We start from the raw sequence: 27,944 nt of genomic DNA, 5'->3' as shown, positions 1-27,944 counted from the left end.
TGTGGGGACGCCAGAAACGTGCCTCTCTCCTAATCGCGCAGCAGTCGGCTGCGACACACCTGGATCAGGAGCTTGGCCTGTGCCCACACCCTGACTTGGCCCTCCGCGTCCTCGGCCGCGTCCTCTAGGCCTACCCCTACCCCTCAGCATGCTGTATTACCAGTGATTTGATTTAACAGGCAGGAAATAAATTGGCGCAAGACTGCAGGCCAAATATAATTTTTGCCCTTTTGGGAAAACGAAAGGCCCCACTGTCTCTAGTGAATGAATAATCTAAGTTTAATAACTGTGCTGTGTCCCTGCTTATGTGTCACGGAACGTGAGGGTAGCAGAGTTATTATAACTCTGGCAGAGCAGGTATTTTTTTTCCCAATTAAGGAAAGCAAATGGCGAAGCCAGCAGTAAAGCGTAGCTGGGTGCGTATGATTTAGCAATGTTTTTCACGCAGCTCACACGTGTCCACAGGCGTTAGGACGGACAGAGGCTGGACAAATAGATTTGTTTTCAGTTTTTTCCCACCAAAAGGCAGCACTGCGTATATTCTATGAACATGAGAAGTTTAATAACTGTGCTGTGTCCCTGCTTATGTGTCACAGAACGTGAGGGTAGCAGAGTTATTATAACTGTGGCAGAGCAGGTATTTTTTTTCCCAATTAAGGAAAGCAAATGGCGAAGCCAGCAGTAAAGCGTAGCTGGGTGCGTATGATTTAGCAATGTTTTTCACGCAGCTCACACGTGTCCACAGCCCGTAAGGACGGACAGAGGCTGGACAAATAGATTTGTTTTCAGTTTTTTCCCACCAAAAGGCAGCACTGCGTATATTCTATGAACATGAGAAGTTTAATAACTGTGCTGTGTCCCTGCTTATGTGTCACAGAACGTGAGGGTAGCAGAGTTATTATAACTGTGGCAGAGCAGGTATTTTTTTTCCCAATTAAGGAAAGCAAATGGCGAAGCCAGCAGTAAAGCGTAGCTGGGTGCGTATGATTTAGCAATGTTTTTCACGCAGCTCACACGTGTCCACAGGCGTAAGGACGGACAGAGGCTGGACAAATAGATTTGTTTTCAGTTTTTTCCCACCAAAAGGCAGCACTGCGTATATTCTATGAACATGAGAAGTTTAATAACTGTGCTGTGTCCCTGCTTATGTGTCACAGAACGTGAGGGTAGCAGAGTTATTATAACTGTGGCAGAGCAGGTATTTTTTTTCCCAATTAAGGAAAGCAAATGGCGAAGCCAGCAGTAAAGCGTAGCTGGGTGCGTATGATTTAGCACTGTTCTTCACGCAGCTCACACGTCTCCACCGCCCGTAAGGACGGACAGAGGCTGGACAAATAGATTTGTTTTCACTTGTTTTTCCACCAAAAGGCCGCACTGCGTATATTCAATGAATAATAACTGTGTTGTGGCCCTGCCTATACAATTCTTTCCCTGCAGTATCAATGGAGGGTGGAATGCTCTGCAGAGGCGATTTTGAGAAGCCCCAAAAAAATGCAGCACAGCTAACAGCAGCCTGGACAGTACTGCACACGGATAAATATGGCCCTAGAAAGGACCGTTGAGGTTCTTGAAGGCTACACTCACTCCTAACACTCTCCCTGCCTATGCAGCACTTCTGTCCCTAATGCCAGGTGCAACGGTCTGCAGAGGCGATTTTGAGAAAAAAAAAAATCCCACTGCTAACAGCAGCCAACACACAGCTATCAGTGGCCCTAATAAGGACCTTTGGGGGGTCTTGAAGCCTACACTAACTACCAATTCTTTCCCTACAGCAGCTCCGGTATAAACAGCACTGTCCCTCATCTAACTCACACCGCATCTGAGGCGAGCCGCGGGAGGGGCCGACTTTTATATTAGGCGAACACCTGATCTCGCCAGCCACTCACAGCAGGGGGGTGGTATAGGGCTTAAACGTTGCAGGGGGAAGTTGTAATGCCTTCCCTGTCTTTCAATTGGCCAGAAAAGCGCGCTAACGTCTCAGGGAAGGAAGTGAAAGTAACCAGAACACCGCATGGTGTTCGTTACGAATAACGAACATCCCGAACACCCTAATATTCGCACGAATATCAAGCTCGGACGAACGCGTTCGCTCATCTCTAGACCTCACCAATCCTGTGCTGTCAGGTGAAGGGGATATGCAAATTGGATGTGTAAGAATTAGGAGTAAAAGGAGAATCTCATGCAAACATGTCCCGCTGCAAAAACCATCAGGATGCCACAAGGTGTAGAGTTGACAATGGGGTCTGGTGGTGGGATGTCACCAGAGCAACCTATCAGTACGGGACATCACAGCACTTTTTGACCTTCCAAAATCCACTGTTGGCAATGTTATTCAGAAATGGAAAGCATCTGGTTTGGGTGTAGTGCAACCATGTTTGGTGAGACCTTGTAAATTGACAATGTGGACAAAAGTCTTTGTAAGAGCTAAAGTTATCACGCACATTGTTTGCCGAAACACTCACTCAGGCGGTCTCAAAGGCCATAGATACATCTATTAGCATTGTAACCATCTATTGGGAACTGCATGTGAAGAGTTACCATGGACGAGGACAGTATCCAAGCTACAGGCGGCCCAACAGGGTACTAGAGCCTACATGCCCATCCGTATCACATCTTGTATCCAAGCTAAGGTGGCCTAACAAGGTACAGGAGCCTCCATTCCCTCCCTTACCACATCTTACATCCAAGCTAAAGACAGCTCAACAGGGTACTGGAGCCTTCATGCCCGCGCATATCACATTTTTCCTCCAAGATAGAGGTGATACAACAGGGTGCTAGAGCCTCCATGCCCGCATGTATCACATCTTGTATCCAAGTTAGAGGCAGTGCAACAGGGTACTAGAGCCTCCATGCCTGTCCGTATCACATCTTGTATCCAAGCTAGAGGCAGTGCAACAGGGTACTAGAGCCTCCATGCCTGTCCGTATCACATCTTGTATCCAAGCTAGAGGCGATACAACAGGGTACTAGAGCCTCCATGCCTGCCTGTATCACATCTTCTATCCAAGCTAGAGGTGGTACAACAGGGTACTAGAGCCTCCATGCCTGCCCATATCACATATTGTATCCAAGCTAGATGTGATACAACAGGGTACTAGAGCCTCCCTTAACCTTTTCACCGACCAATCAAACCTCAAAACAGCAGAGGGTTGTTTACACGTTGGCGCTCAGCACTGAATAACAGCGCTCATATGTCGACGCTACGCTCACATGGGCTGGGTTGACGTTATGATGTCATCCGGATCCCTTGCCATGTCGCAGCCGATAGCCAGTGACACAGACATGAAGGAGAGAGTGCCGTTTTCCTGGGCAGCATGCTGTATGTAAGCGAGCTGCAATCCATCCGATGGGCAGCTTTGCAGTGGTCCAGGCTCTCTCGACTCAGTAACCTACAGCCCCCTCGCCTTAATGTTTACAGCTTGTACTTGTACAGCCGTACTTTACGGGGTACCCTTGGCTGACATTCTTCTTTTTAAGGCTATCTTTAAGTAGCCACCTTAGAATGATGCTGGTTTGTGTAGCCACACGGAAAAGTAACTTGAAAAGAAAGTAATTAACAAGCCCGTTTCCTTATGTTAACAGCGCAGGAGTTAATAAACCTTTACAAATGTCACTTTCATATCTTGGAAACTGTCAGCAGCGAGCATCTTCCTGCACTAGAATTAAATGCCTTTAATAAGCGCTTGTCAGCGAACAATATGCAAGGGAGCTAATTTGCATTTGCAAAACCAATTGCGATACACAGAGCCATATAGCAATTCCAGGTCACAGAGCTGCCTCTCAACGAAAAAGTATTTGTTTTAGACAGTTCACCGAGAACAATAGCGCAACACCCAGAATTATTCAGTGTATCATTAATGGTGACAAACCCGTGGTGACAACGCATAGAAGACAGAAAAATAGCATTCTTCAAAGAGTTAATTAGCACTTGCTTACCGTAGTGTACCATTGGGATGGTGTGATTGCCGGTATTAGGGGGAGCGTTGTATATTACCACTGCGTCTGCACCTTTCCTGGCGGCCAGGAGGATCTTTTCTGAGAACGTACAATTCCCTCTCTCGATGAGCGCAATCCAAGGTTTCGACGTGGTCGAAAACTTGGTCTTCAGATCACATCCTTGTAGATTGGGTGATATGGGGATGCCCACCACTCCTTGAGCATCACTTCTAGGCGAGTTAAGCCCGAACAAGCCACATTCACAGTACTGGCTTACAGTGGTGTTATGTTGAGGGCTGAAGAACGACAGGTTCACATAGGCATTGGCTTCCACCGTGTCCCCAGCTTTAACATGTAGTAGAATACCTACGATTGTGAGCCAGTAGAAGCTCGATTCATAGTTCCCAATCATTTCTTCATCTGTTTAGGACAAAGCTATTTCATATAATTAGTGCTGAGTGATCAGCTTCTGTCCTTCCCAGGTAATCTTCTCAGGCAGGCTGGAGTTTCACCTGTGTATAGGTAACTGACACCACTTCAAGCAACAGAAACCTGGGAGGCGTCATTCTCCATTACACCTGCCTTATCAAATAAACCCTTGACCAGTACAACGAGACCGGATGATTTTCAAAGTAAATATGGACATTTTTTCTTTTTCAGAAGCCAAATTATTGCTAAGTGCATTTTTCTCTCACTGGTCCAAGAATACAAGTGCACACAAAACCACAAGAACATTTTAGGGACTTTCTGCAGATAATGAAATGGTACAGATGAGGCCATAGAGAGGACGGAGCGCTGGTGGGGCATGTGACCCGGGTACTGAGAGTGAGGGGGTGCCCTTAAGTTGATAAAGTTTTAACTTAAGGGGTTTTCTGGCATATACAAGACTGTGCAAAAGTTTTAGGTAGATGTGAAAAAAATGCTGTAAAGTAAGAATGCGTTCAAAAATAGAAGTGTTAAGAGTTTGTTATTGTCAATGAACGAAATGCAAAGTGATCGAACAAAAGAGAAATGTAAATCATATCACTATTTGGTGTGACCGCCCTTTACCTTCAAAACGGCATCTGTTCTTCTAGGTACACCTGCACAAATTCACTGCTGTTTATTTGCATTTTTTAATTAGCAAAAATAAACTATTATGAAGAATTATAGCTTTAAAAGTATTTGCAGCATTTTTTTTACACCCATCTAAAACCTTTTCACAGTACTTTACATGCGTTGGTGGCAGTGGGGGGTATGAAATAAACATAAAAAAAATACTCGCTTTTCGGCTCGCACTCTGATCCCCTGTCGGTTTGCTTACACTTTGTTTGCAGCGGTCACGTGGTTGTTTACCCGTGTGACCACCGAAGCCAAGAGGAGGCCCAACATGGAACTTCATCAGCGATGTACCATAAATAGGTTGGAGTTTCTACATTAGAAGCCCATGTGACATGTTTACGCTGGCGCTCGATCCAATCACAGCGCTTACCTACACAGCGCTGATGGCAGGGGAATTTAAAGCCGAGCAGGAAGAATCCTCAAGAAGCTTGCCGCACCGCCGACAAAAGCATCGCGACAGGGGACACAGATGCCGGCTGGGAGGTGAGTATTGCAGGTTTTTTGTTGTTGCTTTTTTTTTTAAATCTCACTCAAGTATAAGCCGAAATGTGCTGGAAAAAAGTGCTGAAAAAGTAGGCTTATACTCAAGTATATGATATATATATATATATATATATATATATTGCAGGTTGCTGAATATTGGCGCGATTTGTACTGTTTTGTAGCCCATGTTTCCCTATGGAGCTTACATTTCTGTTGCATCACATCGCACGAAAATGTGCAACTTTTACAGTGGGAAATCCTACTGTTTGTCCCTAAAATAAGCTGCATTAAAAAAAAACAAATAAATCACCTAAAAGCCGATGTCAGCTCTGCTGAACATCTTCTCTAAATGAGTGGTTGTGATTGGTTGTCGAACGCTGTGGCTCAGCCAATCAGAGGCAGCGCTTCCTGGAGGCGGAGTTTTTCAAATCCCTGATCAGGAAGCATTGCCTGAAGACAAGTGCTGGGGACCTGCAGAGAAGGCGTACGGCAGAGCTGACAGCAGCTGTTAAGTGATGTTTTTTGTTTTTTTTAAAATGCAGCTAGGGCTTATATTTCAAGCCCCCCTGAAAATCCGGACAAAAGAGCGCTACAAAGTCACGTGACTTTGTAGCAACACAAAATCGTGATATTGTGCATGACTTGAGGATAGGTCATGAATAGTTTTTGCCCAAAGATTCCCTTTAAAGGCTTAAAATGTAGTAAAATAAAGAAAATCAACTGCATACTCGGTTACTCCACTGCTGTCCCCCAAAACCCCTTTAAAGCTGATGCCAGCTGTTACACAGTAATGGACAAATACGATCTTCTGGATGGTGCCACTTGCTGTAGTTTGGGTGGCACTAATTGATCCTTAGGAAGGTTGGAAGATTTCTAGGTAAATAAGGACCAGAACCAACTTGGATGGTTGGTGCCCTGTGCAGAACCTTTTTTTGACGCCAACCTTATCGGGCCATATACTACTCCAAAAATGTAATCATACGGTGCTCAAACAACATTACTGTAAAGTAGACAGGTAACACTGTTGAATGCATCAAGTAGGGAAGCTCTGGGGGTCCAGGTGATAAAGACCAATGGTGCCCCCTTCACTAGTGACAAGTAATGCATCCGGGGCCAGTGCATAGGTCAGAAACCCCTAAAGCCAATACTGGCTGCTAATAACGGACTCATTAGAATCTCCATGCTATTATGTGTTATGCACTATAGTTCAGCAAGACTAGAGGTACTTATTGCTCTTCTGGAGGCTATATGGATTTCTAGGTAAGTAGATAATGGTAGGCACAATGATAGATGGGCAGGGGGAAGTGAAAGGTGTTGCAGGGGGCTAAACTATCTATTTTTGGTTAATATTGTCTTCTTGATGTAGTATTACGTATAATGGGCCTTCACACCAATCACCCATGGCAGTGGCCTTACAACCTTTTACCTACCCGACCATCCGGTATAGTTATTAAAAAATGAAACCAATGTATCTCATTCCATTATTTTGGATAAAATAACATTTCTGGGACGTGATACACATCTAAAGTAATCTACGTCCAGGTAAAACCCCGCTAACTGGACTGTCGAAAAGTCGTTTTGTCATGGAGGAGATGCATATCCTAATTAGAAAGAGCCAGATAAAGCAGAAGGCACTATATCAGCATGCAGCGCATAGAACTAGAGGAAAAGCAATTACGCTGTTAAATGTTTTGATATGTGAACTTGAACTCTGCCTCACAGTAAATTGAAATCTCATTTAATTAGAGGATGACAGACACATTGATGGTCCACAACACAAGACAGGCTCATTCAATGAAAGTTGCACATGTTGGAAAACTTGAAAATATAGTTACAATGAAGATTAGTTTTAGAGATGAGCGAGTATACTCGCTAAGGGACATTGCTCGATCGAGCATTGCCCTTAGCGAGTACCTGCCCGCTCGGGAGCAAAGGTTCGGCTGCCGGCGGCGGGCAGGGAGCGGCGGGGGAGAGCGGGGAGGAACGGAGGCGAGATCTCTCTCTCCCTCTCTCCCCCCTGCTCACTGCCGCAACTCACCTGTCACCTGCTCCGGCACCCGAACCTTTTCTCCCGAGCGGGGAGATACTCGCTAAGGACAATGCTCGATCGAGTAATTGTCCTTAGCGAGTATGCTTGCTCATCTTTAATTAGTTTCCATTATAAGCAACTTGGAACCGTCATACAAAGGTCTCTTACTAACGTTTCACACATAGGTTTTAAGTCTACTACTAAAGATACATCAAGGGTAGTCTAGTGTTTGTTGCACCACTTTCACATTTAACCAGTCAGGTATGTGGATCCGCCTTGACACACACCGATTTGACTTTGGGCTATTTGTGGAGGCAGCACTTGGGGAGCCCTGGTTTTCACCCTTGAGATATGGTCTTTACTGCGAGGTCCCGAAAGCCAATACGTAGATAGTCCCGGAAGTGTGACTGTTGATGCTACACAGGGCCGAGGCGCTGTGTAAAAATGGTCGGGACTGGTGGCACAGTAGCAACAAGGTCAAGACAGGGCAGACCATGAGCAAGAATGATATCCAGTAAACAGAGCCAAGGTCAGCGAGCACCAACGTCAGAAGTGGGAGTCGGAGCAGGAGTCAGAACCAAAAAACTCACAAACGGGGCCTTCTCATAATGGCTGATGTAGACCAACTGCTTATGCATCCTCCCTTGGGAAGGATATCAAATATAGCCAGGATTAAATGGTGATTTGGGCAAAGGAGGGGGAAGCAAATTAGGGAGTATTATGACTTTTTGATTGCTTTTTATTACATTTTTTCTTGGTGTCAGGATTGACAAAAAAGCTCAATTCTGGCCCTGTGTAATTTTTTTCTGCCGACATTCACAAGCGGGATTAATATTCAATTTTTTTGATAGATCGGACTGTTGCGGAGACAACGCTACCAAATATATATATATATATATATATATATATATATATATATATATATATATATATTTTTTTTTTTTAATTTTTTTATTTTCAGTATGACTACAGTAAAAAGGGGTGGGGAGTTGAACTTTTAGTATCCTTGATTTTATTAATAATAGGAATCATCCTTATTTTCCACTTATTTCACCTTCTTGTTTTAGACCCCATCAGGGAGTTGAACTTGCGATGGTTTGATCACTTATACCATATATTACAATTTTTCAGTATTTCAATATATGCCATTCCTGCCAGCATTCTATTAGGACAGGCCGCATGCCAATCCTAATAGGCAAACGTACATGGCAACCTTAGGGGCACCTTGCAATCTCATTGCAGGAGTTGAAGGGGGGGCATTCAGGACCCCCAAATTCTAATCAGGGCATTTAAATGCCGCTGTCAGAATTTACAGTGGCATTTAAAAGACTTTACAGCCACTGTGTATGAAGCAGGATCAACTCCCGATCCCGTTCCATATAAACCCTGATGCTGGAGCATGTGCACCTCTGCCCAAAAGTGTCAAAGGGTTAATTATCTAAAATAAGGTGCCTACATTGAATCATTTTCCAAACATGACGATTCAAATTTTTTTTCTCCAGATCTCCAGATCACCATGATGCTTATTACATGACACAAATTTATATAAAACTTTATCACGGTGTTTCAGGTCAGACATGGCATCGGGCACAACACTTAGAAGTAAGCATTGGTTTCCATTTATGCCTAGGGGTGGCCATGAGCATCAGATAGCTGTCAGTTGATGCAGGGTATTTCAGCCCAGACGCCTCAGTTATTGAATGTTGTTTTAATATACTGAAAGAGATAAGTAACTACAGGATGGCTCTGGGGCAGCTTAGAAGATTGCCAACTTAATTTTTCTTTTTCCTAGATAACCTATCCAACGGGTCTATAGCTCAATCTAGATCACTGGTCAGCTATAAACATTAAAACCAGCTACCGAATATTGTTTAGTTTCCACTCTCCAGTGTATGGACTCCAAAAGACCTCTGAAGTCTCTTGTGGTAACTGGCATTATAACGTTAGCAGTAGATCCTTTAAGTTTCGAGGCCTCCATGGATCAGGCTTGTTTCCACAGTACTTCCCACAGATGGTCAATCAGAAGGAGAATCTGGGGAATTTGGAGGCCAAGTCAACACCTTTAACATTTTGTCACAATACATAAACCATCCCTGAACATTTCTTACAGTTTGGCAGGGCACATCATCCTGCTGAAAGAGGCTACTGCCATTAGGGAATGCTGTTGGAATAAAGGAGTGTACTTAGTCTATAAAAATATTTAGGTAGGTGGTGTAATGACTGTGGATGTGGAACCACTGTGTCAGCCTACCGGGTAGGTGATGATCCAGTACGGTTGACAGCCAACACCAGCGTGAGACGTAAGAAACCGGATGTACGAACCCCGTATGCAGATGGAAACTAGGGAAAAGTATCTTGCCCTGAACTAATAACCAGAAGAGGGAAACCCCTGCCTATAGGCGGAGCACTCGTCCCAACAAGGACGACTCGTCTTCTAGGCGCTGACTGACCCTGACAGGACAGAACACCTATAAAACAAAATGACAGAATACCCTGGCGTACAGGAACAAAGGAGGTACAGGCGGACAAGGACAAACAGAGAAGCAGACTCACGAGGATAACAGACAGCAGGATACACGAACAGAGGACACAGAACACGAGCAGAAAGCAAGGTAGCAGGGAAACTGCCAGAGCAGCGGCTAAACATGGAGTTATGGACACGAACCGCACAACAACTGGCTGAAAGGCCCAGGACAGCTATAATAATGCGGCGATTAGGCAGCTGAGCAGGAGGCCCAGAAGCAATTAACCCTAGGAGTGCTGGGAGAGAATAAATGTAAGTTCAGTGAGCAGGGAGAGCAGGACGACGCCCTGGTCTGCCAGACACAGAAGCAGAGGATTGTGTCTGACCAGTGCAACTAACAACTGGTACATGAAGGCTTGCACTGGTCCACAAAGGAACAGGTGAATCCCCCGGTGGGCCCTGAGCTAGGATGGACCCCCATTTGAGCTGCGCATAAATTGGAGCTCCAGTTTGAGAACAGACCTATGTAAATGAGTATAGGTACTGCACATTTCTTTTAGCTATAGATTAGTGTAGAACTAAACAAAGATTACATATTTCAGTCTTAAGCAATGTAAATTGGTGACATGCACATAGCTTTAGAGTATTAATTGGGAATGAGTTACCTGGAAATATAGAATATTTAATAAGACAGCTATGCAGATTCCCTTTGCTTGACTTTCAGAAGAGATTACATAATTTATGGCCTTTATTTGAAAAATAACTAACGCTGGATACTGTGAACTTGGCTTGAAATAAATATTGAGATAATTTTCTTAGATAAATATGGCAAACGGGCCCCTGGCTGTTTTATACTGATTATGGATTCTTCTGTAGACCTAGAAATGAGAAGTCCTACAATAAACAAAAATGTATCCTGTAGTTAATCATTACAGCAAACACGGCAGGAAGCCGCCAAGAAAATCCATGTCTAAATCTCCTTCCCAACCATATAGTTTGATTGCTTGGTACATCAATATTAAACTGCGTTACCTGCTGTTCGTTTATATATTTATACAATCTTCTGCATTGACTGTGGCTCTTTAAATCAAGTCGAATCAATTCTAGTTAACCACTTTCAGACCTGCTATTGAGAACTTCCCTGTTCAGAATTATGAAACTTTTCCTTCAGAATGCTTTAAAATAAGATCATCGACAAAAGCTTACATGTGTAGTTCGGGTGCATTCACACTAGCGTCGCGTCCGACCTGCATCGCCCGGCACACGGACATTACGTTTGTGCAATATGCAAGAAACCACTCATTTGGGGGCTGCCATGATGGCTTGTGGAAACCGAATTAAAAGGGGTTGTCCAGTTGCAAACTATTAATGACCTATCCACAGGACAGGCCATCAGTAATAGATTGGTGGGGGTCTGCCACCTGCTGGTTGGTGTGTATGCACTGAGCTGATTACTGCAGGAACCAGATGGCCTGCAATACCAAGCCTGCCCACTGCAGTGAGAATAGAGCTGTCAGCTTCCTGTAGAAATCAGCTCAATGCACAAGCACAGCTGATAGGCAGAGGTCCCCAGCAATGGAACTCCTTTGATCTACTATTCAAGACTGACCCTGCTGGTACGCCATTAATAGTTCACAACTGGACAATTATCCATTCTCACTCTGCAGCCAATACAGATGTAACAAATAGGGGAAGTATAGTTGACTTTAAGACTTCCGTGCAAATGCTTTATCTAAGTTGTCCAAGATGTACAGCTTATATTGCTCGACAAAGGTGAGTGTTTGCCCAGCTTGCAGAACTGTTCATCAAGAGAGGCATCTGTCCTTTCGACCCAGGAGGAAGACACAGCTCTGGTAGAATTATTAGTTTTGGAGGATGCTTGGCCTGTGACTTCTATGCTTTTTCGATAGTGGATCTGATCCATTTAATGCCCTGTAGGCTCCAGCTATTGAAGAGTTGTTCTATTATCTAGATGAGGGTTTCCTAACTCTAGTCTTTAGGCCCGCACCAACAGGATATTCTACAAACAGGAGAGCTGTGGCAATGGCTGAGGTACTGCCAATAATTACATCGCCTATGCCAAAGGATGGAAATCCTAATGAACCGTTTGGGGGGTGGGGAGGTGTTGAAGACTGCAGTAGGCAAACACTCTGTAGTATCTTAAATTTGTCCTACCCTCTGGACAAGTAATCAGTTGATTAGCAGGGGTCTGCCGAGCAGCTAATATTGAGCCAGCTGACATTGTGGACAAAGATAGAGGATGACAGATCTGTCCACATTGCAGCAGCTCAAATTAGTATTGCAGGTACAGCTACCATTGAATTTAATGTGCGCTGCAATGTAGCTAGAGCTGTATGATTCCCAGCACTGTCCACGCTGACAGCAGGCCGTGACAACAGCTGATTGGTGGGTATCGCAATCAGTGAACCCCCCACTGCTCAACTGTTGATGAGCTACATAGAGGACAAATCAACAGTAAAATCCTGGACAACCCTGGTAAGGAATGGTGGTTCTTGTTCCCCTCCTATTTGTAACTCCTGCCCATAAGAGGAGACATGGGTTGCTGCTGGGTGGAGCTGCCTTTATGATGTACATTACAAAAATGGGATAATCGTTCTCAGTAAGAGAAACCAAGTAATCTTGTAGATATGATACCTTTTAATGGCTAACAAAAATACATGATGTTACTGTAAGCTTTCGGATCTTCTCAGAATTCTTCCTCAGGCTAATGAAACAGATTTGGATGGGACAAATATACACATGATCACACGGGAGGGCACAGACATGGTAAACTTAAGTTGCACTAGATAAATACCAGAATCAGCATAAGAGGGCAGATACATTGTGATTAATAGCATTTAAATATCAGGGAGGGATGAGCAAAACAGTAAATAATTAGTCGAGTGACAAGGAATGTGAAAGTTTGTAATCTTCACATTGCTGTTAGGGGGGTCACCACCAGGCCAACCAGTCCCTTCCACTGTGAGTTTCTCATTTCTTACATTCTCCACTTGTGTAAACGCCCCCTCAGAGATTTATACAGTTTCCAATAGTATCAAAGCTAGTTATAAACTTATATTCCCAAATTCTTCTGTGACGTTGGGACTTAAAATTGCCTTTAAGTGTGATAACCCATATGTTACAGGTAGTACATTGCCCTCTGACACAAAAAGGAACTTATCCCTGTAAGGTAAGGAGCTGCAAGACCTGCTCACATGTGCTGACCATGGACAGGATAGAAATCCCCAACACACAGCAGGACTATAAGATCCCGGGGACATTCACACGTTCCACGTCTGATGAAATCTCATCGCCAAACAATTAGAGAGAGAATTACCTGTGGTAAAGCACTTCTCTAGTCATAGGCACAACATACAGCATATGAGTGGGTTATTATGATGACTGGAACCCAGTCAATGATGTCTGGGTATGGCATAGCCTATAATAGTTCAAACGTATAGATAATATACTACAGTAAAGAAGTAGCGCAGTGTTTTATCAGAGCAACCATGTGAAGGTAGGTTTAACTTCCCAAAAGTTGGGTCCACACGGGGCTGATTTTCAGCAAAATGGCCGCAGTGGGCACTTTGCTGCAGATCAGCCGTAGAATGATTACCTCAAAACTTGCACCCTTATCACGAATTCCTGTGCAAAATTCACACCCTCATTGAGAGTAGATGAATTCCGCAGCCGAGACAACAATAAAAATTGACATGCTGGGGAATTGTATTCCGCACTGCAAATTCATTTCCGTTTGGGTTTTCAAAATCTTATCCACTTTGCTCCTACTGCCCATGTGATATATATATATATATTTATCATACTGCATCAACCCATAGAAAAACAGGCTGATATGTAATTTAAATTGCATAGTGAACACCAGAAAAAAAATAATAAAATCAGACTGGCACCTTGTAGAACGGATGTCTCACCCCCCCCACCCCCCACCAACAAAACAACATTAATAAAGGTTATACAATACATTATAAGCGCCCCGAAAATGGCCCCAATAAACCGACCATGCAAACAAGCCATCATATGGCCATGTCAATGGAAAAATAAGGATGCAATGATTTTGGGCTTTCATCACCACTTTTTTAAAAGCGCACTTTTAAGTCCAAACTAGGCGTACCCTTCGCAGGGAGGTGGGGGTGTTAAACAGTTCAATAGATAGTGGAAAGTGTCCTGGAAGTATACGAAGTAATATAAGTGAACAGTTCTGCAGTTAGATGTAATCATCCCTGACGGTGCTGCTGATAAACATATGCATTGTGAGCAGAAGTTATAAAAAAGGACAATAAAGATGTTGTGCCGCTAGCATGAATGGGCGGCATAAACCGCCGCTGCTCAGCACTATGCTGAGCTAATACTGTTCTACTCTTATTTAGTGGACAAACATCCAAAGTTAGTATAAGTTGCGTTGACTATAAAAGATCAGAGCGGGAGTCGCGGTTGGAGTTCTGCTGACGCTGGACTATTTTAATCCTTCAGATACATTAACATCAAAATGAAGTGAGAATTAGCATCCATGTCAGATCCTCCAGCAGCCGCGATGGCCTGTATTGGCTTTCATCATTAATGCTATGCACAAGTTTATTTTTGCAAGTTTAGCAAAGATATGGGAACGCCAACATTAAAGGCTACCTATCAGTACAGAGGAAAAGAAGAAAACACCAACTCATTAAGACCACTAAAAATGTATATTTAATGTACTACAGCCAAAGTGCTACTTCTTTTTTGGGGTGGGGTGGGAGGCTTTTTCTTCCAGTATGTTCAGCCGGATCTGCGAGGTTCTGACGCAGATGTGAAGCCACCCCAACTTCTCCTTGTACAGCATGCTCCGTTAGACTACAAGAGGTAGGAAAACTGCAGCTACACTTCCCCCCTTTCCCCAGGGTTTCCCATTTAGTTTATGAGGCTGCTTTCACATGGCCGAGAAAATTGCAGAAATCTGGCATGAACATGAACCCCATTTTTTTGAAAGGAGTCTGACATTTTGCATTCCTTGGGACACACTGTCCATTGTTTTTAATGGGACAAGAAAACACATTGCTTAACTCATTAAGGACCAAGCACGGTAAGTTTACGGTGCTTGGTCCTGGGCTTTAAACTCAACCGATAGTAAAAATGCAGCAGGGGGTTTAAAGCCTCTGCTTCTGCAATAAATCAGAAGCATGTCAGGGTTGACAGCTGTTAGTCACAGCTGATAACGCGGAGGAGAAGGCAGGAATAATTTTTAACCTTTTCTGCCTTCTCCTTTCTCTAGTACACAGCACTCAATGAGTGCTATGTACTAAGGAATAAAAGTGAAAATAGTTCTTCTATGCGAGCTGGCTGCCGGGATCCACTGTCACAGCAGAGCTACAGGATCCTAGCAGACCGTGACCAGCTCTGCCAGTGACTATTGTCGCTACAGGGGGATGTTTTTCCTGTAACTGAGGCTCCTATGGATCCCTCAGCTACAGTGGAAAAGTGTCCAAAAAAACCCCAACATGTGAATGTCCCCCAGAGGTCTTATATGACGTCATGAGGGGCATAGACAAAAAGAAAGGAAGGGTTATTGTTTGACCCCTATGAAAGTTCGTCAGGACTTTAGGCTGAAAGAAGGAAATCCAGTGTAAAAGTAATTTTGTCCGGATGGACCATCATATAGGGAGCATTATGCGAGAGTGCCTGTAGTTCTCCCACCTGTCTAGCTGACGTAATAGCCACTAGAAGGGATACTTTGTACGTGGGAGCGGAAATTGACAAGTTCGATATGGGCTCGAATTGTGGTTCAGAAAAAGCTGGTAGAACTAAGGTTAAGTCCCAGGGAGGAGTAGCTTTTTTTTAATAAAGGGGTGAAGCCTACTAGCACCCCTAAGGAATTTCGTGACCCACCTATGATCCGCTAGTGAAAGGTCAAAGAAAGCCCCCATGGCTGTAATCTGGACTTTGAGTATTTGGCGTTAACCCTTTATCAAAGCCCTCCTATGGGAAGACCAGGATCCTAGGGATCTAAGACTGGGCCAGTTCCAGAATATCCTGCCCATCCACTCAAAAAAATTTTTGCGGACGTTCGAGTAGATCTTTTTGGTCGAAGGTTTGAGGCTTTCATAGGCTGTTGATGCAATCCTGTTGGACAGGCCTCGGTCTAAGAACTTTACCCTTTCAGCATCCAGGCAGTTAATTTGAACCCCTGGGTACTGTAGCGGTCTCTGACGCAGAAGGTCTGACCTCAGTGGCAGGCGGATTGGATCTCCAACACAGAGGTATTTTAACAGAGGGAACCAAAACTTCTGAGGCCAGAAGGGAGCCATTATTATTACTGCGGTCCTTAATTTTTTGGACCTTCTTTAATATGAGCAGTATCAGAGAGGTAAGAGGGAAAGCATATGCCAGATCGCAGTCCTAGACATGCGAGAGGGCATCTGTGCGTACTGCCTGAGCCTCCGAGCCCCAAGAGAAGAATAGATGGCACTTGGTATTTTTTTTCTGGAGGTGAACAGGTGGTGTTGCCCACTTCGTAGTAATGTGATCACCTGAAACTAAAAATCCAGCAGCAATCAACAGATTACCCAATATGGGGAGGTGAACAGGGATGCACCAGCCACCCTATGAGCTATGAACCCACCGCTCAGGTAGAGTTATCTAAAATAGTAAAGACAGTGGCAGCATCAAAATATGGTGAAAAAAATATAAAAACTAAAATCACCGAATCTTTATTGTCCCATGTGTAAACAGAAAGGCAACGTTTCAACCTGTGAGGGTCTTTATCAATCCTGAGGCAAACCGTTTTAACAGGTTGAAACGTTGCCTGTTTACGCATGGGACAATAAAGACACGGTGATTAATTTTTTCACCATATTTTGATGCTGCCACTGTCTTTACTATTTTGGATAACTTTAACACCTGGGGATGCAATTCACATTCCCCAGGATCCACTTCCCTTCTGCTGAGATAGACCGCTGTCATGTTCGCCAATCCTTTTATATGAAAGGCTGACAGATCGGGTTAGTCACTCCGCCCAGTGTAGGATCTTCCCTGCCAACTGCTGCAGAAGAGGATTCTTGGTGGAACCCTGGTGGCGAATAAGTGATACTGTGGTCACATCATCAGACGTTCTTAACATGCTTCCCCCTTCTAAGGCTACCACATGGGGACGCAAAGTCCCTTGCATGTGTCTCCCCTGTAGGTGGGCCCCCCTAGCCCGTAGTGATGGTGTCCATTGTAATAACTACTGCCGGGTCACAGTTCCATTCGGTGGCCTTAGTAAGATTGTCTGACATCCACCACCGCAGGGAGTACCTAGCCTTCGGTGTTATGGAGCTTATCTGGTTTAAGGAAGCCAGAGTCCTGTCCCACATTTTATGGATAAAGGCTTGTAACTCTCTGCTATGGAGCAGAGCCCAAGGTACAGTACCAATGCAGGAGGTCATAAAGCCTAGAACTCGCATGGCTTCTCTAAAAGATACCCTGGACTTCTTATAGAGTGTTACTAACGTATCTAGGATATGTTGTCTTTTGAAGGGGGAAAGGGAAGAGCATTGGAGGTGGGAATCCAGAAGGACCCCTAGAAAGTTTTTACTAGACTCCGGTACTAGACTTGACTTCTGAGTGTTAATGAGCCAGCCTAATCTCTGCAGCAAAGTAATTGTAATCAAGTCTGCGAGGGATTCCACCATGAGGAGGAAGTCGTCCAGATAAAAGATAATGATTATCCCCAATCCGAGCAGATGTGCAACCGTTTCTATTACCATTTCATAAAAAATTTGAAGGGCAGATGAGACCTGGGGTAGAAGAAGGAGACAATTGGCAATATCTTTTCTCGTGGCCTTCTGCTGTATTAACGCAGAGAGCTGGTCTAGCCATATCGACATTGACCTAGCTACAGATATGGCTGCGATGTTGGATTTAATAGTCATAACAGACGCCGCCCAGGCATTATGCATTAGTGTCAACCTTGAGGTCCATGGGATCCCGTAGATGGGGAACATCCTCAAATGGCAGGGCAGACTTTCTCGTAATCTTGGAAAGAGATGCTTCTAGTTTGGGCACTTCTTCAAAAGTTAGCTATGTCCTCCTCAGGAAACGGGAAACTTTCTTTAAAGTCCTTTGATAATAACGGACTATGCTTCGTGTACTGCCATTCCTTTAGAATTAGGAGTTTCAGTGTTGTGTTTACTGGGAACACTGGTTTGCATTGGGGCATTAGATCAGCAAACATTTCATCTTGCACGGAACGAGGCTGCTGTGTCTCTTCCTCCACTTGCATAGTTTTATGAACTGCTCCTAGGAGTTGGTCCATGTCAGAGGAAAATACTTTTTCTCCCCCTGCACTTCCTCACTGAACCCCACAAACTCCTCTATAGAGAGGCTGTTCCCTCACTCGGACTGAGTCCGAAGCTGCGAACCTTGATCTTTATGCATACGCAGAGGGGCCCGGTTGCTGAACTTCCTCTCCCATTATGGTGCGAATATCAGTCATTACTGAGGTTTTTTCCTCCTGTAAAATTTTTGATGTACATCCCGCACAAAGTGACTTTGTGTACGTGTCACCTAGTTGTTTAAGGCACATTGGGCATTTTTTTTTTAACTTCTTTTCCTGGACTCTCTAGGCTTCTGTATATCCCTGTTCTGCAAGACATTGAGCACAGATGTTAGTGTGTGTCATTGTAGAAGTGTGCATTGGTTGGCCCACTGGGCCACTCACTGTTTTTGGAGTCAGATTCCTCTCTGGCAGACATCCCAGTAGCAGATCAGAGTCCTGAAGGCACCGGAGGAACAGCAGCCCGTCCCTGCATGCACTAGCAGAGCACTCTTGGAGCCGATGTGCTGTTTTTCAAACGTTCCCCACGAAGCCATGCCACTGATGGTTTTTGGGCCCGAGGAGCCGCCACTTTGCGGAGCATCTGATGTCATTCCGGTGTCAGAACCAGAAGACGATGCTGCTGGTGAGATGCAACGAGGCAGCCGCTGCCGGGGTGACGGACGCTGTGGGCCGGCAGACTCTTACTTGGGCTCAGGCCCGCACAGTCAACGGCGAAGCCCAGGCGGGACGTTAACCCCTGGGGAGGCCAGACTGTAAGAAGGAGATCGCTCTGGCGAGTCGGCCCCCCGGCAGGGTGGCCCTTCTTTGGGTTCCTGACCGCGCTGGAACTAACGAAGCCCAGGAAAGCAAGTCCCACCCGGGGAGGTCAGGCAGCATACGAAGGAGTCTTGCGCTGGCTGTCCTGTAGGGACAAGAATACACTGGTGTTTAGGTGGGGAGGTGTGGATGGAGGTTCTTTTATGTTCTTCTGCTTCCTGTACCCACAGGACTCCAGAGGACAACCTCTATCATATGCCGTCATGAGGACAAGGATAAAAGATTTTTAAAAATAGCCCAATAGGTCCAATTATTTTGGTAGCTAAAAGGTGGGGGAAAAAAATTAGGGCATTAAAACCACCACATGGGTAAAATCCCTAAAAAGTGTCCAGTCCTTAAGATACAAAACAGCCTGGTCCTTAAAGAGTTAGATGTGTGATGTGCATGTGAGGATTCCCTATTGAAAATAATGGGAACCACTTGCTTTTCCTCATGTAATGCTAGGAATAGTTAATAATCGGGATTACACAAGTTAATTGTTTTCGGATGAACCATGCATGTGGCTGAAAGGAAGCTTTGTGTAAGGGTTTTGTTTTCACCCCCCTGTAAAATCGTTTTTAAGCTGGGTACACACTTATGTATGCGAGTTGCATTCGAGCGTCTTGGGCGCAGCTCGCACTGGACAGATCATGCACACGAAGAAAAGGTAAATCCATATAGCCTTATAGAAAATAATGTGTGCTGCCTGTGAACTAACACGGACAACATATGTCCCCCAAATATACTAGTGTGCTGGAAGCTTTAGCCAGAGGGAACGGGAGCCATCTTGAATTGCACTTTGTTATGCAACAGTTTATTTCTAGCAATCCATTAAGTTACATCAGCAAATACAAAAAAATACAATAAATAGATGGCATACATACATAAATACTAGAGATGAGCGAGCGTACTCGGAAAAGCACTACTCGCTCGAGTAATGTGCTTTATCCGAGTATCGCTGTGCTCGGGTCTGAAGATTCGGGTGCCGCTGCGGCTGACAGGTGAGTCGCAGCGGGGAGCAGGGGAGAGCGGGCGGGAGAGAGGGAGAGAAAGATCTCCCCTCCATTCCTCCCCGCTCTCCCCTGCAGCTCCCCGCTCCGTGCCGGCACCCGAATCTTCAGGGACGAGCACAGCGATACTCGGATAAAGCAAATTACTCGAGCGAGTAGTGCTTTTCCGAGTACGCTCGCTCATCTCTAATAAATACATGACAAGTATAAAAAGCAGATTACATACATATATATATAAAACACAACACTGATTTTCATCTCCCCTTGAAGGCACTTTACTTAAGAGATCATGAAAACTTGCACTTTGAGTCCTTGCTACAAACAGAGGCATCGGCAAGCAAAACGCATCATGTCATCTTGGCGATTTCCTGCAAGTGCGTGTCTTGGCACCAGCGCCAAAGGACCAAGAGGCGCCACTCAACTGGAGTTCCACTTTAATTATGGTGACACAATTGAACTAAAGTATAAGTGACTCAATTGAAAAAAAGTACAACTGTAAGAAGTTACAATACAACTTATGCTGTAATACGGAGTAAAAACCTCTTTACAGTTTTCCTTCTAAGAATAAGTTATTTGGAACATTTTCTTAGTATTTTTTAGGCAGTTTTTTTTCCCCAGGATGTACAGAGAATTTTGCCAATTGGTGGGCATTCACAAGTATTGTATATGGCACACACATACAAATAGATACACACATACTAAAAGACGTAGTAACCACAAATAAGCGAATAAATACATTATAAAGTAAATTATGTCATCTAGATAAATAATGCCTTCATGCTATACAAATACTACAATACACATAGCAGATAACGGCGTTCATAACGGGGGAATCGGATAGGATCATCATCATAGACTCCCTACAGAGAATCAGTGACCGGGCAGACTGGTAGAATAAACCAGCGCCAGTCAAGACCATGTGCAGTGTGGCAAACACTCAGCCCCCCAACCTGTACCGAATCATTCTAAAATCGCCGCTGCAATAAAGGCAGCGTGTTAGACAGTGATAAGAGATCACTTTAACATAACAGTGGGTAAGGCTGAGGAAAAAAAAGAGACAATGTCCATCCAGTCCAGCCTATTTATCCTCCTGTGTTGTTGATCCAGAGGAAGCCCATTACCCCCTCCATCCAATGTTGATCCAGAGGAAGGCAAAAAAAATCCTATGAGTTAGAAACAAAATTTCTTCAGGGGAGAAAAAAAAAAATTCTTTCCCGACTCCAATCTGGCAATGGGGATAATCCCTGGATGACCAACCGTTCTGGAGTAATTACTGATATCACTTGTATTGTTACACTGAATAAAGACGTCCTGGCCCCTCTTACTGGCAAGTCTTACTTCTATTGTGGGTAAAATGTTTGAAGGGTTTCTAAGAGATGCTATCCTGGAGGACCTCAAGAAAAATAGCTGTATAACTCCATATAAGCATGGGCTTATGAGGGGGGTCCCTCCTGTCAAACCAACCGGATCAGCTTCTACGAGGAGGTAAGTTATAGACTGGACCGGGGACGATCACTGGATCTTGGGTATCTGCCGCATAAAAGGAGAATGCTTTGTCTGGGCGGGAATGTGTGTAAGTAACTGGTCAGTGATTGAGTATGTACCATTAATACCCACCCTCTGCTTTCTGAACGGGTGCACCACAGAAGGCAGTATGGGGCCCTATTTTTGAATATATTTATTTATAACCTGGTAGAATGATTTACAGTAAAATATCAATGTTTGCAGATACAAAACTATGGAATGTTAGTAAAAAGAGAAGAGAAAGCGGTTGCAAGTGGATCTGGATAAGTTGGGGGGCAGAAAAGTGACAAATGAGGTTTAACACATAAATATAAGGTTCTGCACATGGGCAGAGGAAATACATGTCACCATTACACACTAAATGGGAAACACTGACATGGAGAAGGACTTGGGGGTTTTAGTAAACTGTAAACTTGGAGCAACCAGTGTCAGGCAGCTGCAGCAAGGCAAATAGGATCGTGGGGTGTATCAAGAGGTGTAGGAGCACAAGACGAGAACCTTGTCAGATCACACATGGAATATTGTGGACAGGCAGGCAAGTAAAGTAGTTAACTGAATGCGCGGACTCCAATACCCAGAAATAAAAATTGGGATTATTTACTTTAGGGGCGGGGGGTAAGGTGTCTGAGGGGCGACCTAATAACGATGTATAAATATATCAGGGGACAATACAGAGATCTCTGCCATCATGTATTTACACCCAGGACTGTGACTGTCACCAGGGGGCGCCCTCTACATCTAGGAGGAAGGTTTCTACACCAACATAGAAGGGAGTTCTTTACTGTAAGAGCAGCGAGACTATGGAGCTCTCTGAGAACATGGCGGTGGAGAACTCACTAAGAGAGTACAAGAGGGGCCTGGACGCCTTTCTTGAGGGTTACAGTATATGTTATAATCACCAATTACCCAGAAGGGTTGTTGATCCAGTGAGTTATCTTGATTGCTAGATTGGAGTCAGGAAGGATTTTTTCCCCATAAAATGAGGAAAACTGACTTCTACTTCATGTTTTTTTTGCCTTCCTCTGGATCAACATTGGGGGTTAATAGGCTGAACTAGATGGACGTGTATTTTTCAGCCTTACACGCTGTTACTATGTTCCCTTTTCAAGTGCAATCCATACATACATAGTGACAGAAACGTGTAGCATTATAGTCTTGGTTGTTTTAGGAAGTAGTTAATGGGTACATCCCTGGTGGTCAAGGGTGGTGAAATAGTGCCCGTGTCAATTCATTTTAATAGACTGAAAAATCTGTGCAAATCAATTTTTGAACACGTATCTCTATAGGGGTCTGAATTCTTTCCAAATCTCCTTTGGATGGTCAGAGTTCAACGGATTTTCTCACAAAAACCACCTCTTATAGGCGTTTTACCAAGATTACAAGTTCTCCTAGTCACAGGATAGGAGATAACGTGCTGATCGGTGAGGGGTCACACTGCTGAGACCCATGTCAATCTTGAGAATTTGGATCCTGTGCCCCGTCCCGCTCACTGAGGTGTTACTACACCCCCTGAAGTGAGCTGGAGACTGATTGGAGTGCTGGTTGGGCTCCATTCACTTTCAATGGGACTCCGGTGATAGCCAATTGGCAAGCGCTCAGGCATTTCTGTCAGCCCCACTGGAATGAATGAAGCAGCAACCACGCATACTCGGCTAGCACTCATTCTAGTTCTTTCGGACGTCACTGCAAAGAAAGCAGCAACCCCCATAGTGACAGTCGGAAGGGTGCACGGGAACCCAACTCTTGAGATCGGTGGAGGTCTCACAGGTGAGATCCCCACTGATTAGCGAGTTATTCCCTAACCTGTGAAAGTGAAATAACTTGCAATTCTAGTACAACCCCTTTAAATAGAAGCCAACCCAGTAATCGGCTTATGAAAATGGATCCCACTTCTCCAACCACTGGTCATCAGATGCTATTGTAGAAGAGAGCTGTGTGTTTCCATACATTTACCACATAGGAGAAATTAAAGGGGTTAAAGGGTATTATTGTTTTTGCTTAGTGCTGAAAGAAAAGTTAATAAAAACCCGGCAGCCGTCCTTCCAGCCCTGCAGCAGCGATGCCCACTGCATGGAGCCCGGAAAAAGCGGCAGGCAGCTCAGCCGCTCACAGGCTTCAGTAGTGAATCTTCTATGGCTGCTGAAGCTTTGAGTGGTCACATGCACAGTGAACTTCTTACAGGTTGTGTGCGACAGGCATTGCAGAGCCGCTGTAATAAGAGTATTCACTTTTTATTTTTTTATTAATTATAAGCCATTTTTAATTTTTTGGTTCCAGAAACCCCTTTAATCCCCCCCCCTTTTTGGTAACCCCTTTGTCTCTAGTACAAATCATTATTTCCCTGTTTGTCCGCACACATACACTCTGCTGGCATCTCTGGCAGATCGATCTGTACGTGGCTCCATATACAGTTGTAGGTGAGGGAACAAAGAATGGTGCCATGCATTAAAAAGCACAATAGTCTGTACAGATGCCTCCGAAAAATCATCTGTAAGGACAGAGTCACATTAATACAAAGTTTATCCATTTAAATAAGAAAAAAATATATACAATAAAATGTAAGTAAAAATATTAAATTTAACACCGCCATAGTTGATATATAAAAAATCCATTAAGAAATCTGTGTAAAAATCCCCATGACATAATAATCTTAAATAGGTTAAAAATCCCTTACAGTACTTCTTAACGACCATTTATCAAGCCTTCCCATGTATGATAAATGACAAAGTGCTTCAGGAGAGCCAACATTACCGCCCCGCTGTATCATTTAATCAGTTCTGTCTACGGTGGGGTAATACACTCGGTTTAAGCAGACTTCCACGTTGCTTTCTCCCAGGTGACACAAGTCCAGGATGCAGATGACGTGCAGTCTGTCCCAGGCCCGCGCATACTCCACAAGCTCATCTGAAATAGAAGACAGTGCAAGCATGAACGGTCGGGTCTGAGGCATCACTTGCATCATCGGTCAGGTTATCGGAATGTTCGTTGTTAGGACTGTTATTGAAGGCAAACTGTGTAAGTTACTTAGTATTTAATTAGTATTTTCCACAGAAAACCCCTCTATCCTCTGAATAGGTCATCTTTGGTTGATCGTCTGGGGTCCGTCGCTCGGGACCCTGTCTGATCAGCTGAGCTGGCGCATTCTGTCAGTGCTACAAATACACAGAGGTCGGAGCTGAAGCAGGAGAAATCTCGGAGCCGACCTCCGTGTAGTGGCCGGTGCTTGTAACGGTAGATACAGCTTGCGTTGAATTCAATGATAGCCGTGCCTGCAGTTACAAGCGCTGGCCACTACACAGCGGTCAGTGAGGAGGCTTCTTTCAAATAACTTTATAGGGTCTTTTTGTCAGCCATATTACAAACACAACACCTGGACCTTCCGCAATTCATCTGAACTGGAGTTGGTACTCTACAGTCTATCGGTTCTGAGGAATCAAGGAGGCCCACATGTTGTGTCCATAATATGAGCATGAGAAAGAACTTGATTACTGCCATCTGAAAGTTGTGTGCCTGATTCTTATCGGCTTTTATAAAGAGTCTAACATTGACTTGCAGGAATGCTGCCTTCCAATAGGTGGCGCTGCAGAGGTAGTGTTCCATCTCCCTTACTTGATTCTTATAGGTGGCGCTACTCCTTTAGTTATTGGTCATTTCAATAGCTCCAATAAGACAAGGAGGCATTTCACTTTCTTACCTCGAAGAGAAACCCAGTAGCGCTCTTGGATTTCATCACGGCTTGCTCCGGTACACTGGAGAGGATTAGGCAGGCAGTTCATGCCGAATACGCTGAAGTTCTCGAACACTGGTAACGATACATCTATTGCGATGTCCTGATTTATACCTGTCGAAAAGAAGATGCAGAAAGCTTCATCACCATAAATGTCCTCATAGGAACTAAAGTACTGCAGTAGACGAGAGAAGTATATACTGCGTTTCCCCGAAAATAAGACTGTCTTCTATTATTTTGCCCCAAAAGGACCACAGTGTCTTATTTTCAGGGGATCTCTTAATACTCCCCCTAGCAGGCGGCATTCCAGTCCCTCTCGCAGCTCTGCCGCAATCTTCCGTGTCATCCTCAGCGCTGAGAGAGCATTCTCTTCCTGGTAACATGGGTTGAATATCCTCCAGCAACAAATTGCTGTGATTGATTGGCTAAGTGAATCATAGTCGCTGCTCGATGAACCAATCACAGCCATTCAATGAATGGCTGTGATTGGTTCAGGAATACCGCCTCAGCCAATCACAGCATTCTCTTGCTGGAGGCAGGGTATTTAAGCCCCGTTACCAGGAAGAGAATGCTTTCTCAGTGCTGAGGACTATACAGAAGACTGCCGGAGACCAGCGAGAGGGACCTGGCCGATGCCTGTGATGCAAGTATTTTTTTTTTTCCATGTAGTGTAGCTAAGGCTTATTATTGGGGCAGGTCTTATTTTCAGGGACACAAAATATAATGGGTCAGACTGCCTGCATCTGAAAGCTCTTTAAAAGTCACAGGTTCTCTTTAGAAAATATTTAAATTATGGCATTAGCACAGACAGGAGGACCCCCTCCTCCGGCTCGCTGCTTAGCTGCCCTGATATCTAACAGTATAGTGATTGGAGCTAGCACCGATAGCTGCTGTTGCAGGCAGATGGCAGAAACAATCAGCACCCGCCAAGAATGGAACAGGGTTGGCCAAGCCTACTCCATACATCACTCACTGTAGATTTATGAAGAGTGGTCGTTATGGGGTTACGATCCCAAAACACCTTTAAGCGGCATTTACACGGATGATAAAAACGCGCAAGTTCTGTTCATAATTCCCAACGGTTGTGTTTACATGAGTGATTTTTCTCTCTCAGCAACGCTGACAGATAGGATTTGCTGAAGCACTTCCTATATCCTGGGAGACCTCAACATTTTCTATGGGAGAGGAAAAAAATATACAAATATTGCATCACATGCTTGCGAGCGCAAAATCGGCTCGAGTTCCACAAACCGGTATTGTGCTGGCTTGTGTAAATCCAGCCCAAGGGCTCCATGTCAGAGACTATGTAGAACATCTCATAATCCATTACCCTTAGTGATGCTGGACTAGAAGAAAAGTATATACCCCCTATATGCACTTACCCAGTATGGTCAGTTCACAGCGGCCCGGCCTGCTGGCACGGAGGAGGCTGGGGCAGGGTCTTGTTAGGTTTGTGATTTTTGCCGGATGAAGGTTATATGGCTGCATCAGGATTTCCTTATGTTTGTAGTCAAACTTTTGAATCAAACTTTCTGGAAATAACTTGCTGTAGTGCAGATGCTCCTTTACAGTGTCCTTCACGTCCGACCACAAGGGGTTCTCCCAGGATAACCTGTGACATGGGGTCTCATCGCTTGTTCTGCTTTCTGTAACACAGCTCCCAGCTCGTTCATCTGTACGTATAGGAAAAGGCGGCACGACAAATAGTTAGAGCGCAAATCTGTCCACGGTCACTACAAATAGGAAACATCTAGGACAAGTAGTAGTAGTTGGCATCTCGTGGGCAAAGTGGATCTGTGGACATCTATAGAAACACTGGGCAAAATATAAAGTTACCCTATGGTGCCATGAAGATGGTACCACACTGCACGCCAATCACATAGCACGGTAAGGAGCAGGTACGTCTGCTTACAGTATATACTTTGTATACGGATTGCTAGTTTCTGTTGAAAGGCTATTCTGGCCATAGCAGGCAACTTGCTGAGCGATAGGGGTCTTGCCGCTGGGACTGCTCGGAGGAGCATCATACTGGGAGAGGAGCAGAGAAAATATGGAAGGGCCTGGTGTTCTCAATGGTTGGACCCCACTGCTCAGCGAGTGGTGGCATGTACTAGTGATATGCAGCCATCATGCTGATCATGGGATGGGGATCTCACAGCTAAGATGCTCATCAATGCCGAGAACAGGGGCGCCGTGTCCCCTATACTCCTTACCATCGGCTTACTGCACCCACCACAGTGAGAAGGAGACAAAATGGAACGATGGGCATTTCCATCAGCCCCATTAAATTGAATGAAGCAGTGGCTGCGCATGCTTTGGCAGCGCTCCAATCATTCTGACGCAACAGTGAGGTGTGAAGAGACGCTGCAGTGACGTGCTGAGGGGGACCATAGGTCTCCTGTTCAGATCGGTGGGAGTTTCAGCTGTAAAACCCCAGTTGGTCAGCAAGTTATCCCTTATCCTGTGAATGGAGAATAGCTTGTGATCCTGGTGCAATACCTTTAAAAAGATCATCTAGCTAAAAAATGGTACCATCCTTGCTCAGGGTGGCAGAGAAACTAGAG

At 44.6% G+C, this 27,944-nt stretch overlaps 1 protein-coding gene across 3 annotated transcripts in view; it reads right to left on the bottom strand.

Moving 5' to 3' along the window:
- Nucleotides 1-20,311: 20,311 nt before the first annotated feature.
- The window catches only part of RADX (RPA1 related single stranded DNA binding protein, X-linked), a 52,001-nt gene continuing 44,368 nt past the window's right edge, over nt 20,312-27,944 (bottom strand). Inside the window, exons 12-15 of one of the 3 annotated variants that reach the window (XR_010787023.1) lie at nt 26,763-27,053; nt 25,348-25,494; nt 23,007-24,557; nt 20,312-22,807 (exon numbers count right to left, since the gene is read on the bottom strand). Coding sequence is in view for 2 of the 3 variants with exons in the window: in XM_066581769.1 (XP_066437866.1) it covers nt 24,421-24,557; nt 25,348-25,494; nt 26,763-27,053 (575 nt within the window). In the remaining variant the exon portion in view is untranslated. Of the gene's footprint in view, nt 24,558-25,347; nt 25,495-26,762; nt 27,054-27,944 lie in introns of those variants that run through there. The other 2 variants (XM_066581769.1, XM_066581771.1) reach the window with 2 other exon arrangements.

The sequence above is a fragment of the Eleutherodactylus coqui genome, chromosome 10, assembly GCF_035609145.1.
Source record: "Eleutherodactylus coqui strain aEleCoq1 chromosome 10, aEleCoq1.hap1, whole genome shotgun sequence".
In the NCBI taxonomy this organism is placed as follows: domain Eukaryota; kingdom Metazoa; phylum Chordata; class Amphibia; order Anura; family Eleutherodactylidae; genus Eleutherodactylus; species Eleutherodactylus coqui.
Note: the sequence above shows the minus strand (reverse complement) of the source record. Positions and strands in the feature narration are given on the sequence as shown.